We start from the raw sequence: 14425 nt of genomic DNA, 5'->3' as shown, positions 1-14425 counted from the left end.
TTGTTTTATCACTACTCGTCCACAAACAACAAGGTATAAAGCATTCAAGACAAAAAAAAAACACATTTTGATAACTTACATACATACAAAATAATAAACTGTGCAATACAACCAACATAAATAAATAATATATAGAGAATTTCTTCTCCTAGTAAGAAAACAGCATAATGATAAATGTGCTCCTACATATCACAAAATCCAGTAGGATACCACTGAGAGTGCAAATAATTTAAATTTCTTGGTTTAGAGCAAAAATAAAGAAAAAAAAAAAAAAAGTTTCACTAGCCTACAGTCGTGGCAAAAACTGTGGCCACTTTTGGAAGGATTAATGTTTTGCAACTTTGCAAGCTTATAGGAAATGCCATTTTGCACCAAATTGTTTATTTGGCAATTTAACCACTTTAATACAGGGCACTGTCACCCCCTTCCTGCCCAGGCCAATTTTCAGCTTTCAGCGCTGTCACACTTTGAAGGACAATTGCACGGTCATGCTACACTGTACCCATATGAAATTTGTATCATTTTTTTCACACAAATAGAGCTTTCTTTTGGTGGTACTTAATCACCACTGGGTTTTTTATTTCTTACAAGAAGAAAATAAAGACAGAAAATTTTGAAAAAAAGAAAAAAAGTTTTTCTTATTTTCTGTGAGTAAATTCTGAAAATAAATAATTTTTCTTCATGGATGTGCGCTGATGAGGCGGCACTTATGGGCACTGATGAGGAGGTACTAATATGCCGCACTGATGGGCACAGAGAGGCGGCACCATCAGTGCCCATAGTGCTGCCAGTCAGTGCCCCATCAGTGCCTAGATGAGCAATCACTGATGGGAACTGACTGGCAGCACTATGGGCACTGATTGTGGGCACATTATTTTAATTTTCTGTAATCAGTGCCCTGATTACCTGTCTTGTCTCCCCTGTTAGGAAGAGCCGCTGATCGGCTCTCCTCGTCTCACACACTGACAGTGTGAGGCGACGAGAGCCAAATAACGGCACTTCCTCATTTACATGTGACCGGCTGTGATTGGATACAGCCGATCACATGGGTAAAGAGTCAAGTCACTGAGAGTTGCTAGGACACGGCGCGGCCGCGTGAGAGAGGCCAGAACAATGGATGCACCGCTCCGCCGTCATTTGACGGCGGGCGGGTAAGAAGTGGTGAAAGACAATTTAATGCTGAATTCAATACATAAAACAGAATTCAAATATTTGCAGTATATAAAACGTTATGCTAACTTTCGTTTAAAAAAAGAAACACAAGTGTGAAGACCAGGCCTTTTCGGACACTTTTTGTTTACATTTAAAAATCAGTTTTGCTAGAAAATTACTTAGAAACCCCAAACACTATATATTTTTTAGCAGAGGCCCCAGAGAATAAAACAGTGGATTTTGCAATTTTTTACGTCACACGGTATTTGTGCACAAACACAAGATAATACCCATTTTCTTTTTGTAAAACATAAAAGATGTTGTTACGCCGAGTAAATAGATCCCCCAACATGTCATGCTTTAAAATTGCACACGCTCACAGAATGGCGCCAAACTACGGTATTTAAAAATCTCCATAGGCGATTCTTTAAAATCCTTTACAGGTTATCAGTTGACAGTTACAGAGAAGGTCTAGTGCTAGAATTATTGCTCTTGCTCTGACATTTGTGACTTACGTGTGGTGCGATCGGCGTTTACTTATGCATGCGGGGCCAAACGCCTGAGTTTGCCTTTGTGTGCAAACACAAGGGGGTGGGGTGCTTTACAATTTTTAAATTATTATTATTTTTAATTTTTACACAGTTTAAAATTTTTTTATCATCACTTTTATTGCTGCCACAAAGAAATGCAAACATCAATTGCGACAGCAATAGGCAGTGCCAGGTACTCTTTATGGAGAGATATGGGGTCCATTAGACCCCAGATGTCTCCTTTGACCTAAAAAGCATTTTATCACACCAAGATCAGTGTGATCAAATGCTTTCAAGATTTAAAAAGGCAATATTTACATCCGGTGAAAGCAGAAATGAAGACAGTAGTAGTTGCCGCTTCTGGTTTCCTATACCAGAGAGGTCATTGGAGACCATCAGCGTCTCCAATAGCTCTGTGGAAAGCCGGTGTAACCGCCGGCTTTAGTTCCGGGTTCTCTGGTGAGATGGAGTGACTTCTCCTGTGGCCTGTAAAAGCATTTACATAAAAGCCAATCGCCTCCTGTAAAAAAATAAATAAAAATACACCATAATAGATATACCACTTGAAAGTTGCAATGTAAATATACGTAAAGTGCAGTCCTCAAGTACATAAGAAGCAAATGTTAGGTGCAAACCCTAATGGAAAATTGCAGTCTTTGTTCTGGGGACCAAATTGCAATAACGGCAATAAATCTTATGAGAAGTTGAAGAAAGTCTGTTTTGCTATTTGTTCTGTAGAAAAAAAGATTGTTAGCAGTGTAAGTTAAGCGTAATTGTAGATTGTGTGAATATTGTTAGTATTTATTTAAAATGTAACTAGTAAATAATACTGTGTTATCTACATGTTAAATTTACATATGTAAAACAGTGTTTGCACTACACGTGGTATTGCTGCGAACAGCAGAACAAGAGCAATAATTCTAGTACCACACGACCTCTGTAACTCCCCACTGGTAACCTATAAAGGCTTTTAAAGCATCACCTACTGTACCGTAGTTTGGCACCACTCCACGAGTTGGCACAATTTTAAAGCATTACATGTTGGGTATGACAACACCATTTTTTATATTTTACCAAAAAACGGATATTATATCGTGTTTGCGTGCATTAAAATAAAAAAAAAATAAATAAATAAAAAAGTAATTTGTGTTTAAAAAAAAAAAAAAAAAAGCACAAAAAAACGCTGTAAAAATACAATATCGCACAAAAAAATTGCAAAACCCACCATTTTATTCTCTAGGTCCTCTGCTAAAAAGTATATAATGTTTGGATGGTTCTGAATACTTTTCTAGCAAAAAAAGCAGATTTTGAAATGTACACTTGCATTTCTTTTTTAGACTAATACAAGCATACCTTTTTTGTATTGCATATATTAGAATTTTTTGTTACTGAATTCAGAATTAAAAATTGCCTTTAAATTGATATATAAACATTTCCATTTAGTGCAAAATAGCATTTCCTATAAGCCTTCAAACTTGCAAAACATTAAAATTTCCAAAAATGTCCACAATTTTTGCCACCACTGTAGGTTCACATTAGTGCTTCTGCTTTTCTCGGTGCATGTTTGTAGCATGTTTTTGATGAATTTTCATGTTTCATGCATTTTCTTTTTTTTTTTGGAGGAGGAGGAGAGTGGTAGTTAAAACACAAAAACCTTCCAAAAACAGGTTTTGTACATGTGGTTTTTTTTTTATGCATTCCCGTTGAAGTCTATAGGGCCAAAAAAAACTATACTGTATCAAAAGAAGCACCTGCACCGTTTCAAAAATCCTAATGCCCCATGTTGCACTGATGTCAACAAGCACCATGGAAAATATATAGATTTCCATCATTGTACATTGCAGCGCAAAGGCAGACATAGGAGAAATTGTACTAGTATGAAAGGGGCCTTAAAGTGGTTGTAAACCCTTACATATACCCAGTGACGTGAATAGCCTCAGGTGATATACTGAGATGAAACAAAACCTCCTACATAAGTTGTACCGTGTATGTTCAGTCTTCTATTCAAGCTCTAGAATTTATAGGGCTGGGTTCACTTATGTACGGTGGCGGGTTCATGCCTGTTCACCGGTTCAGGTCCAAAATTTTGCCTGAATTCGCACCTGAACCAGACCCAAAGACACACAGGACCCTTCTGCAATCCAGAGATTAAAATACACACAGGTGGTATTTACTAATTAGATGACTTCTGAAGGCAATTGGTTCCACTAGATTTTCGTTAGGGGTATCAAAGTAAGGGGACTGAATACACATGCATGCCACACTTTTCAGATATTTATTTTAAAAAAAGATTTACAATTATGTGCCACTTTGTGTTGGTCTATCACATAAAATCCCAAATTCCATGTCAAAATGTGGAAAATTTCAAGGGGTGTGAATACTTTTTCAAGGCACTGTAGAGGGACCCCACAAGAATCAGCATTATCCACAGTTGGCTTTCAATAATTTTTGATAGGTTCAGAAGACTCGGATACCAACTGAAACAGAAAAGTGATTTTTAAAGTAAAATTCTAGTCCAAATTCGAGGCTAAATCTACTCCAATCCCATCTACTCCCACCCCTATTTTAAGACTATTCTCTCTACCCTGTAAAAGAAAAAAGAGGTGTATACTTTTGTATTCTGAAGCCACTGTAAAGAAGGGACAGCTGACAATGGCTGCCCCATAGTAAACCTATAGGTCTATACAATCTCTATAGGTGACGTCATCACCGCCTCTTCTCTACACTGAAGCCAGCGCTGGAACCAGATCATGTGACTGGACCAGCTTCAGAATAGGCAAGTATAGGAATCTTTTCATTTACAGGGTAGATCGCATAGTCATAGAATGCGGTATGGGATTAAATTTAGCCTTCGTCAGAATTTGACTGTAATTACACTTTAATAACATAAAAGTGGTTCTAAAGGCTGAAGGTTTGCAGGAGAGAATAGGCTCTCTGCTCTCTCCCTCCTCATTGGCTCAGAGACAACAGCAGGAGCCATTGGCTCCCATTTACAACCAAAGAGGAGGGAGCAAGGGCCAGGGAAAACCTGCGCTCTGTGTGTCAATGGACACACAAAGCATGGCGCAGGAGTGAGCCTGCCAAGTGGCTTGCTTTGGAGGCACTCAGTGGGAGGAGGAGCCAGGAGCACCAGCAGAGGACCAGAGAAGAGGAGGAGGAGGAGGAGGAGGAGGAGGAGGATCGGGACTGCTCTGTGCAAAACCACTGCACAGAGCTGGGAAGTATGATATGTGTGCTACTAAAAAAAATAAATAGGTAAATATATATGTTAACAATCATAACATTTTATGCTATAGCCAGTTTTGTTAAAATGTGGAGTTTTCTTTAAACAGACTCAGAGTAACCTATTCCTACAGTCTTTTTTTTTTTTTTTTCACAACACTCACCTTTAACTGGCCTATTAAATCTGATTCTTCCACCATGAGTTTCCACAAGTGCTACAACAAATAAGATAATGTTAAACTCGGTCAGTGCAGATTTCCAAAAAGGTGCATGAAGCAAATCCTAAATAAACCAAATTACATAAAGATTTGGAGCACATTTGGTTGTGGAAAGAATCTGTAACTCAAGACATACTGAATGTGGCATCACATTTACCGGTGGTCTCTATTCCGCCACACAAGTTACAATGTGAAAAAAGTGGTAGTTACTGAATGATGCTTCAAATCTTCAAACAAAGTTTTCAAGTTATACACATATCTGAGTTGCAAAGATCTTAAAATGGAGAAAAACCAACTATAACTATTCTTGAAAATGTTCCCTTCTCCCTCCTCCTGCCTATCCTGTATTAAAAAAAAAAAAAAAAAAAAAAGAAGATGTTTGCACTTACCCATTTTCAATCTGTCCCAATCAAGTGATCCTGCGGCCCTGTGTAAGGGAGTGCCTGACAACAGTTGTACCGTGTTTCCCCGAAAGTAAGACCTACCCTGAAAGTAAGACCTAGTGTTATTTTTGGGGAGGGCTGCAATATAAGCCCTACCCTGAAAATAAGCCCTAGTTTAGTGTATGAAAAATCCTAGGATGCACTTTATTAGTGTTTTAAATAATGTCCAATGTGTGATTTTGTAATGTAATACTGTGAAATACCTTCCCTGCATCGCCGCTCCGCTCTCAGCTGATTCCCTGCTGTCTTTCTCCTCTCATTCCATAGCTGTCAGAGGGGGATATCAGCCCCTCCCCTCTGCAGTGTAACACAGAAGAGCTGGGTGTTCGATTAGAATTGTGGGAAATACCTTTACATCGGCGCTTCCGTGACCCCCAGCTGTCAGCGGGAGAGGAGAGGGCGGCAGATCAGCTGAGCCCGGAACGGTGATGAAGAAGGTATTTCACACTATTGTAATCTAATCTACCCTTCGCTTCTGTGTAAACTGCAGAGGGGAGGGGCTGATATCACCCTCTGACAGGAGAGGATGAGAGACAGTATGAGAGACAGGAGAGAGTGGGAGACACAGCAGTGATGTAATGAAGGCATTTTACACTATTGTATTACAAAAACACACACTGGACATATATAAAACACTAATAAAGTGCATCCTAGGATTTTATATACACTAACCAAGTTTCACACTGGATTCTTGGCACACAGGGAGGGCAGAGAGGGACAGGACAGAACATTAGAAGACCTACCCCGAAAATAAGCCCTACTGTGTATTTTGGTTCCAAAATTAATATAAGACCCGGGCTTATTTTTGGGAAAACACGGTAAATTCCGGGAGCCATGACGTCCCCCATAGGCACCCATGGCCCAGCCGTTGTTTGTACTCCCTCTTTTCCCCTGCAGCAGTCACTCACTCACACAGGGAAGCTGGAGTTGCAGGATCACGTGACTGGATCAGTGCAGATTAAAAATAGATTAGTACACACATTTGTTTAGGAAGGATGGGGGGGGGGGGGGTACATTTTTAAAAACAGTTATAGTTAGGTTCTCCTTCCACTATAATATACATATAATTAAAAGTTTATTTAATGGACAGATATGAAGCATACAAACGATTGAAGGTGGCCTACACACAATAAACAATTCTCATGCCATACAAGCAATGACAATTTTGTACCTCTGCAACTGTGCTTCTGATCCTGTCGAGAACAGACTCAAAATCCACCAAGTTAAACAATGGTTGTTGTTTTAACCTGTGTAACTCTGCAGCAAATATATCTTCCTGGTTTTTCAGTATGGAGCCTAGGAAGCACAAAGACCAGCAAAGAAAATAAAGATGGTTTGGCACGTATTGCTTTATTTATGAACACAAAGTACCGCCAGCTATAATCATCCAGAAATCCTCTACCATTATTGTTCTATTTTTTGTTCATACACCGTAATGGGGAAACCAAAGTCCATACGCCTGTAGTTGGTTTTCCACATTACTTCCAGCCCTCACAATTAGTAATAAGGACAGCACCACTTGGAAACTATATACAAAGATATCCAGAGCACTGGCAAGGTTTAGCAGTGGATTCCATTCATTAGTGATAAAAAAAAAAAAAAATACATAAAATCTACTTACAAAAATCTTGCAATATATTAATTCTCTCTCTTAACAGCAACATTAGCCTAAAGGCCGGTTCACACTACAATTTCTGCTTTCTGAATAATTCCGGTGCTTTTTGTCTTCATCTCAGTTCAGATGCGTTTTGCCGCATTCCAAACAGTAAAAATGCAGAATGTGCTTTTGTTGACTGCACTGAAACGCACTGCACCAGTGTGAACTAGAGCCATTGGAATACATGGAAAACAATGTGCATGCGTTTTTGATGCAGATTAAAAAAACGCACTGGACTGCATCTGGTGTGAACCAGCACTCAGAAAGTCACCTCACAGCAGCCTTTGAAGCTGAAAGTAATCCAAAATACATGATTAAGCAGATACTCAACATTAATATTTAGTATCAGCAGCTTACAAGTTTCAAAAGGGACGTGCCCTCTTCCTCAGAACCTATGGCACTTCATGTACATAAAAAACCTTCATGTACAAACATTAGGAATGAAAAACTAACCTCTAATAAGCATCAAGCTACAACACCTCTTGGATACCTGCATGCCATCATAGCAAATCAAACAACATATTGGGTAACTGTGGACAAGTGTTGGCTACTAAAGCTGCTGTGAGAGTACTTTGAGGTTGATGTTGCTGTTAAAGTGTATGCAAACTCTAATAATGAAATTCTCTTATACCTTTTGATCTGTTAAAGCAGACCCTTCCTGGTCTCTAGAGGCACTTGTAGACAGAACCTCAAAGATGAAGAGGAAGGCTACCTACCTAGTGCCTATGTGGGAAATCTCATGTATACATTCTGAGATTTCTGCAAAGACATTTACTTTTTAAATATGTCTAGCGTCATATGGGCAAGTAGGCGGAATAGAAAACCAGAAGTAAAGGGAGATTGAATCCTCTGCCCTTACTTCACATGGCCACAGGGAGGTGAGTGCCGGAGGGGAAATAAAAAGTAAAAAGTCTGCAAGGAAGAGTAAATATGACTTTTTTGTTGCGTCCATTTACAATCTTTTTTTGGTGGCTTTATTTCCTTTGTGAGAGTCTGAGAGAAGGACCACTTTAAATATACCACTGAAAGCAATTTTGTTAGATCTGTTTGCAGGGCCGGACTGGCCTAGCGGGATACCGGGGAATTTCCCGGTGGGCCGCTTTAAGATGCGGCCGCTTTAAGATGTGGCCGCTTTAATCATTTGACCGCGGTCCGCGCCGCGGCCGCGCTATGATGGCCGCTGCAGCCCAGCCCCCGCTGCGCTCTAGTGACGGATCTTTCCTACTTCAGCCACTATGAGCGGCATGACGTCACATGCGGGCGGCGGGAGCGGCTGTGTGAGACTGAGTGTGCGGCAGTGGATAATTCAAGTTTGCAAGTAACTCTGCAAGAGGGTCACGGCGCCAATGCCTCACACAGACGCCAGCCAGCAGCAGAATGATCGCAGCAGCCTGACTGAGACTGACCATGACTGAAGGAAGGAGCGGAGCAGAGCCTGAGACATCCAGCTGAGCCAGGCAAGAGTAAATGGGCTCGGGCCTGGGGGACCTGGACCTCTTGCATTTGGGGGGGGGGGGGGGAGGCAGCAGCATATTTTAGGGCCCCTACTAGTACTACAATGCTAACCAACTCCCCCTAATAAAATGCTGACCTGCCCCCCCCCCCTCATACAATGCTTATTTGCCATGCCATCCCCCCCTGGGCCCCCCTCCACCTAATACAATGCTAACCCCCTCCCCCTAATAAAGTGACAACCTCCCCCTAATACAATGCTGTTTCCCCTCCCTTCCCCTAAATTTGGGGGGGGGGGGTCGGCATTGTATTAGGGGGAGGTCATCATTTTATTAGGGGGAGGGGGGTTTGCATTGTATTAGGCGGAGGGGGGCCCAAGGGGGGGATGGCATGGCAGATAAGCATTGTATGAGGGGGAGGGGCAGGTCAGCATTTTATTAGGGGGAGGGTGGGATCAGCATTGTATTAGGGCCCCTAATAATTCTGACATCTCCTGTACCATGTCCGCACAGCCCCTGACATCTCCTGTACCATGTCCGCACAGCCCCTGACATCTCCTGTACCATGTCCGCACAGCCCCTGACATCTCCTGTACCATGTCCGCACAGCCTCTGACATCTCCTGTACCATGTCCGCACAGCCCCTGACATCTCCTGTACCATGTCCGCACAGCCCCTGACATCTCCTGTACCATGTCCGCACAGCCCCTGACATCTCCTGTACCATGTCCACACAGCCTGTGACATCTCCTGTACCATGTCCGCACAGCCCCTGACATCTCCTGTACCATGTCCGCACAACCTCTGACCTCTCCTGTATAATGTCCGCACAGCCTCTGACATCTCCTGTACCATGTCCACACAGCCTGTGACATCTCCTGTACCATGTCCGCACAGCCTCTGACATCTCCTGCACCATGTCCTCACAGCCCCTGACATCTCCTGTATCATGTCTGCACAGCCTCTGACATCTCCTGTACCATGTCCGCACAGCCTGTGACATCTCCTGTACCACGTCCTCACAGCCACTGACATCTCCTGTATAATGTCTGCACAGCCCCTGACATCTCCTGTACCATGTCTGCACAGCCCCTGACCTCTCCTGTATAATGTCCGCACAGCCTGTGACATCTCCTGTACCATGTCCGCACAGCCTCTCTGACATCTCCTGTACCATGTCCGCACAGCCTCTGACATCTCCTGTACCATGTCCGCACAGCCTCTGACATCTCCTGTACCGTGTCCGCACAGCCCCTGACCTCTCCTGTATAATGTCCGCACAGCCTGTGACATCTCCTGTACCATGTCCTCACAGCCCCTGACATCTCCTGTATAATGTCTGCACAGCCCCTGACATCTCCTGTACCATGTCTGCACAGCCCCTGACATCTCCTGTACCATGTCCGCACAGCCCGTGACATCTCCTGTACAATGTCCGCACAGCCTGTGACATCTCCTGTACCATGTCCGCACAGCCTGTGACATCTCCTGTACCATGTCCGCACAGCCCCTGACATCTCCTTTACCATGTCCGCACAGCCCCTGACATCTCCTGTACCATGTCCGCACAGCACCTGACATCTCCTGTACCATGTCCGCACAGCACCTGACATCTCCTGTACCATGTCCGCACTTTTACCACTTTTAACTAGAATTTGCTCTTTTATATATAAAGCCCTTTATGCTTTCATATCTGTCTTATCGATATTTAATACACTCTTCAAACTTGCTTTAAAATGCATGGTTTTCCCTTTTATGAAGAAGATAATAATGGCGTTATGCTGTTGGGCCGGTATAATAATGCTATGGGGCTGGTATGAAATTTTTTCCAGGGCTGAATTTTATTCCCAGTCCGGCCCTGTCTGTTTGATAAGTGCAAAAACACATCAGCTGGTTATGTCAAAATCCCTAAGCTATTTTTTGTCCTTTGCACGCTTACTGTGTTATGTTAAAGAGGCAGTTTAGCCCTCCTACTTATCTTGGACCTCAGAAAGATTAGACTTTATGCTGTAGAGCAGTGGTCACCAACCTTTCGGATTACACGGACCATTAAACTTACAATTTTTAATCCCGCGGACCACTAACACATTTTACATGCCTTATACACATAATGTGCTGGCTCTTTGCCCCCCTCCCCCTGAAATCGCACTGCTCCCCTATACACACACAATGCTCCGGCTCTTTACCATCCCCACGCTGCATTACACTGCTGCCTTACAGAGACTCATCATTGGATCTCACCTCCTTATCCTGCCATGTGCTTAAGCTTCGTACTCCCTCCCACAGTCCGTGATTAGCGCTACTGTTGGAAGTCCCCTCCTTCACCTCCCGCTTTCTGCACTTCTCCCATTGCCTCCCTCTAAGTTCACAGGAGTCAGAACTACAGAGGGGACATCGGGTATCAATGCCCAATAACAGTATTGATTGTCAGCGTGCACTGAGAACACTGGAAATAACATTGGGCGGTATACATCCGCCACTCTAGGCACACCAGAATGATGGTGTCCTTTTATACAATCTCAGCCTCTTGCATTATGCAAATAATTTTAAGAGATACTAATATTAGAAAGTGCTATGGAAAGAAACCAAACCTAAATTAATCAATTATTAACTGTACAGGCCACCAAAACAAGTGAAAGTAGAAATGATTTTAGATTTACTGAACTATACTGATTCTTTTGACTGCCATCAATGTCCTCTGCTCCCCCTTTTTCCTACATATCATTTGCTCAAATATATAGTATCTCACAAAAGTGAGTACACCCTCAAATTTTTGTAAATATTTTGTTATATCTTTTCATGTGACAACACTGAAGAAATGACACTTTGCTACAATGTAAAGTAGCGAGTGTACAGCTTTTATAACAGTGTAAATATGCTGTCCCCTCAAAATAACTCAACACAGCCATTAATGTGTAAACCGCTGGCAATAAAAGTGAGTACACCCCTAAGGGAAAATTTCCAACTTGGGCCCAAAGTGTCAATACTGTGTGTGGCCACCATTATTTTCTAGCACTGCCCTAACCCTCTTGGGCATGGAGTTCACCAGAGCTTCACAGTTTGCCACTGGAGTCCTCTTCCACTTCTCAATGAAGACATCACGGAGCTGGTGGATGTTAGAGACCTTGCACTCCTCCACCTTCCATTTGAGGATGCCCCATAGATGCTCAATAGGGTTTAGGTCTGGAGACATGCTTGGCCAGTCCATCACATTTACCCTCAGCTTCTTTAGCAAGGCAGTGGTCATCTTGGAGGTGTGTTTCGGTCGTTATGTTGGAATACTGCCCTGCAGGCCAGTATGCGAAGGGAGGGGAATCATGCTCTGCTTCAGTATGTCACAGTACATGTTGATATTCATGGTTCCCTCAATGAACTGTAGCTCTCCATTGCCGGCAGCACTCATACAGCCCCAGACCATGACACTCCCACTACCATGCTTGACTGTAGGCAAGACACACTTGTTTTTGTACTCCTCACCTGGTTGCCACCACACACATTTGAAACCATCTGAACTAAATAACTTTACCTTGGTCTCATCAGACCACAGGACATGGTTCCAGTAATCCATGTCCTTAGTCTGCTTGTCTTCAGCAAACTGTCTGCGGGCTTTCTTGTGCATCATCTTTAGAAGAGGCTTCCTTCTGGGACGACACCCGTGCAGACCAGTTTAATGCAGTGTGCGGCGTATGGTCTGAACACTGACAGGCTGACCCCCCACCCCTTTAACCTCTGCAGCAATGCTGGCAGCACTCATACGTCTATTTCCCAAAGACAACCTCTGGATAGAATGCTGAGCACGTGCACTCAACTTATTTGGTTGACCATGGTGAGGTCTGTTCTGAGTGGAACCCGTCCTGTTAAACCGCTGTATGGTCTTGGCCACCGTGCTGCAGCTCAGTTTCAGGGTCTTGGCAAACTTCTTATGGCCTAGGCCAGTGATGGTGAACCTTGGCACCCCAGATGTTTTGGAACTACATTTCCCACGATGCTCAACCTCAATGCAGAGTGCATGAGCATCATGGAAAATGTAGTTCCAAAAATCTGGGGTGTCAAGGTTTGCCATCACTGGCCTAGGCCATCTTTATGTAAACGCAACAATTCTTTTTTTCAGATCCTCAGAGAGTTCTTTGCCATGAGGTGCCATGTTGAACTTCCAGTGACCAGTATGAGAGAGAGAGCGATAACACCAAATTTAACACACCTGCTCGCCATTCACACCTGAGACCTTGTAATACGAACGAGTCACATGACACCGGGGAAGGAAAACAGTTAATTGAGCCAAATTTAGACATTTTTACTTAGGGGTGTACTCACTTCTCTGTGTGTTGAGTTATTTTGAGGGGGACAGCAAATTTACACTGTTCTACAAGCTGTACACTCACTACTTTACGTTTACATTTTACACAAAGTGTAATTTGTCACATGAAGATATAATACAATTTTTACAAAAATGTGAGTGGTGTACTCACTTTTGTGAGATACTGTATCAAGAAGGTAGCCAGAAGAGAGAAAATAAGAATAAAATTATAATTGTTTTTTGGTTTGGGTCTTTACCATGATGTTCTAGGATCTAGGCCTTGGCCCGTAAAAGCGATTATGGTAAATACAGCCCTGGTGCTAGCCACTGCTGTTCAAAATGAAGGGAATGTTTCACTTGTACGCAAAATATCACAGCCAGATTTATTTCACTACCGTTCCTGCACCAGACATTGTTCTGGTTGATTATACTCAAATAGTTAGTTACCAATAGATGACAAAGATTCTACAGTACAAATGTCTACATAACATAGTAATCAAGTGTAATATGCAGCATACAGCATAAGGTAAAATGTACGGAGTCTGAATAAATGAGCTATTGATTGGAGCATACCTGTTCTAGTCATATTTACATTCCGGTTTTCAAACATCTGAACAGATTCTCCCACAAACAATATTTTCTCAGCAACCCTCACAGGGATGTAAGATGGCAGCATTTCAACCCTTAGTGAAAATTGCTTAAGAGAAGGTGCCAACATGTTCTCCTCTTCAATCAGACGCTGTTCGAAGACAAGCAGGCAAATTATAATAATCAAATAATTAAGGCCTACTAGATACATAGCTAACCAGGGTATATTTGTACAGGGGTCTCTCTCTCTAAATTATATATATCACATACACTATATTTTTTACATACATTCTTTTTTCAATTCTATTTATTTAAAAGTTGTGTTTAGAAGACCAAGATCTCCCCAGAGTGGCTCAATGATAGTAAAGTGGATGTAAGTCCACGCGTATACCCAATGAAGTGAACAGCCTCAGATGATACACAGAGATAAAACAAATCCTCCTACCTAAGCTTTACTTGTACTGTATATCTGCTGTCTTCCCCTTTATACACCCTTTGAAAAATGCAGATCATGGTAGAAATCTTTTTTTCTCTTTCAGCAGTATATAGGGGTGGCTGAGGAGACTGGACTTGCACTGTGTAAGAGCTGATTGGAGAAAATGGACACCCCTTCCCCCCACATAGGCAGAGTAACAAAAGGAACATGCAGAGCTGTATTCTGAATAGAGAAGCTAACTGCTTATCTCCCTCTAAGCTTGTCAGAAGGGACTCATGCTGATAACTGCAGAACAAAGCACCAGATAGAAACCACATATAGAGCTTTGGAGAGATACAAGTAAACACTACACATATATGTGCTTAGCTCAAACCAAGCCACTTTAAGGTCAGAGACTGTGATCGTCCCTCCAGAACATTTACCTTTTTCTG

At 42.4% G+C, this 14425-nt stretch overlaps 1 protein-coding gene across 2 annotated transcripts in view; it reads right to left on the bottom strand.

Moving 5' to 3' along the window:
• Nucleotides 1-14425, bottom strand: part of TUBGCP4 (tubulin gamma complex component 4) — a 62608-nt gene that overhangs the window by 16432 nt on the left and 31751 nt on the right. For both annotated transcript variants that reach the window (XM_082256817.1, XM_082256818.1), the window contains 3 exons: nt 13544-13709; nt 6737-6861; nt 5069-5119 (listed from right to left, as the gene is read on the bottom strand). In XM_082256817.1, coding sequence (XP_082112943.1) covers nt 5069-5119; nt 6737-6861; nt 13544-13709 — 342 coding nt within the window. The remainder of the gene's footprint in view (nt 1-5068; nt 5120-6736; nt 6862-13543; nt 13710-14425) is intronic.

This window comes from Pelophylax lessonae (genome assembly GCF_965119305.1).
Source record: "Pelophylax lessonae genome assembly, chromosome: 4".
NCBI classification, from domain to species: Eukaryota; Metazoa; Chordata; class Amphibia; order Anura; family Ranidae; genus Pelophylax; species Pelophylax lessonae.
This window is presented reverse-complemented; position numbering and strand designations above follow the sequence as displayed.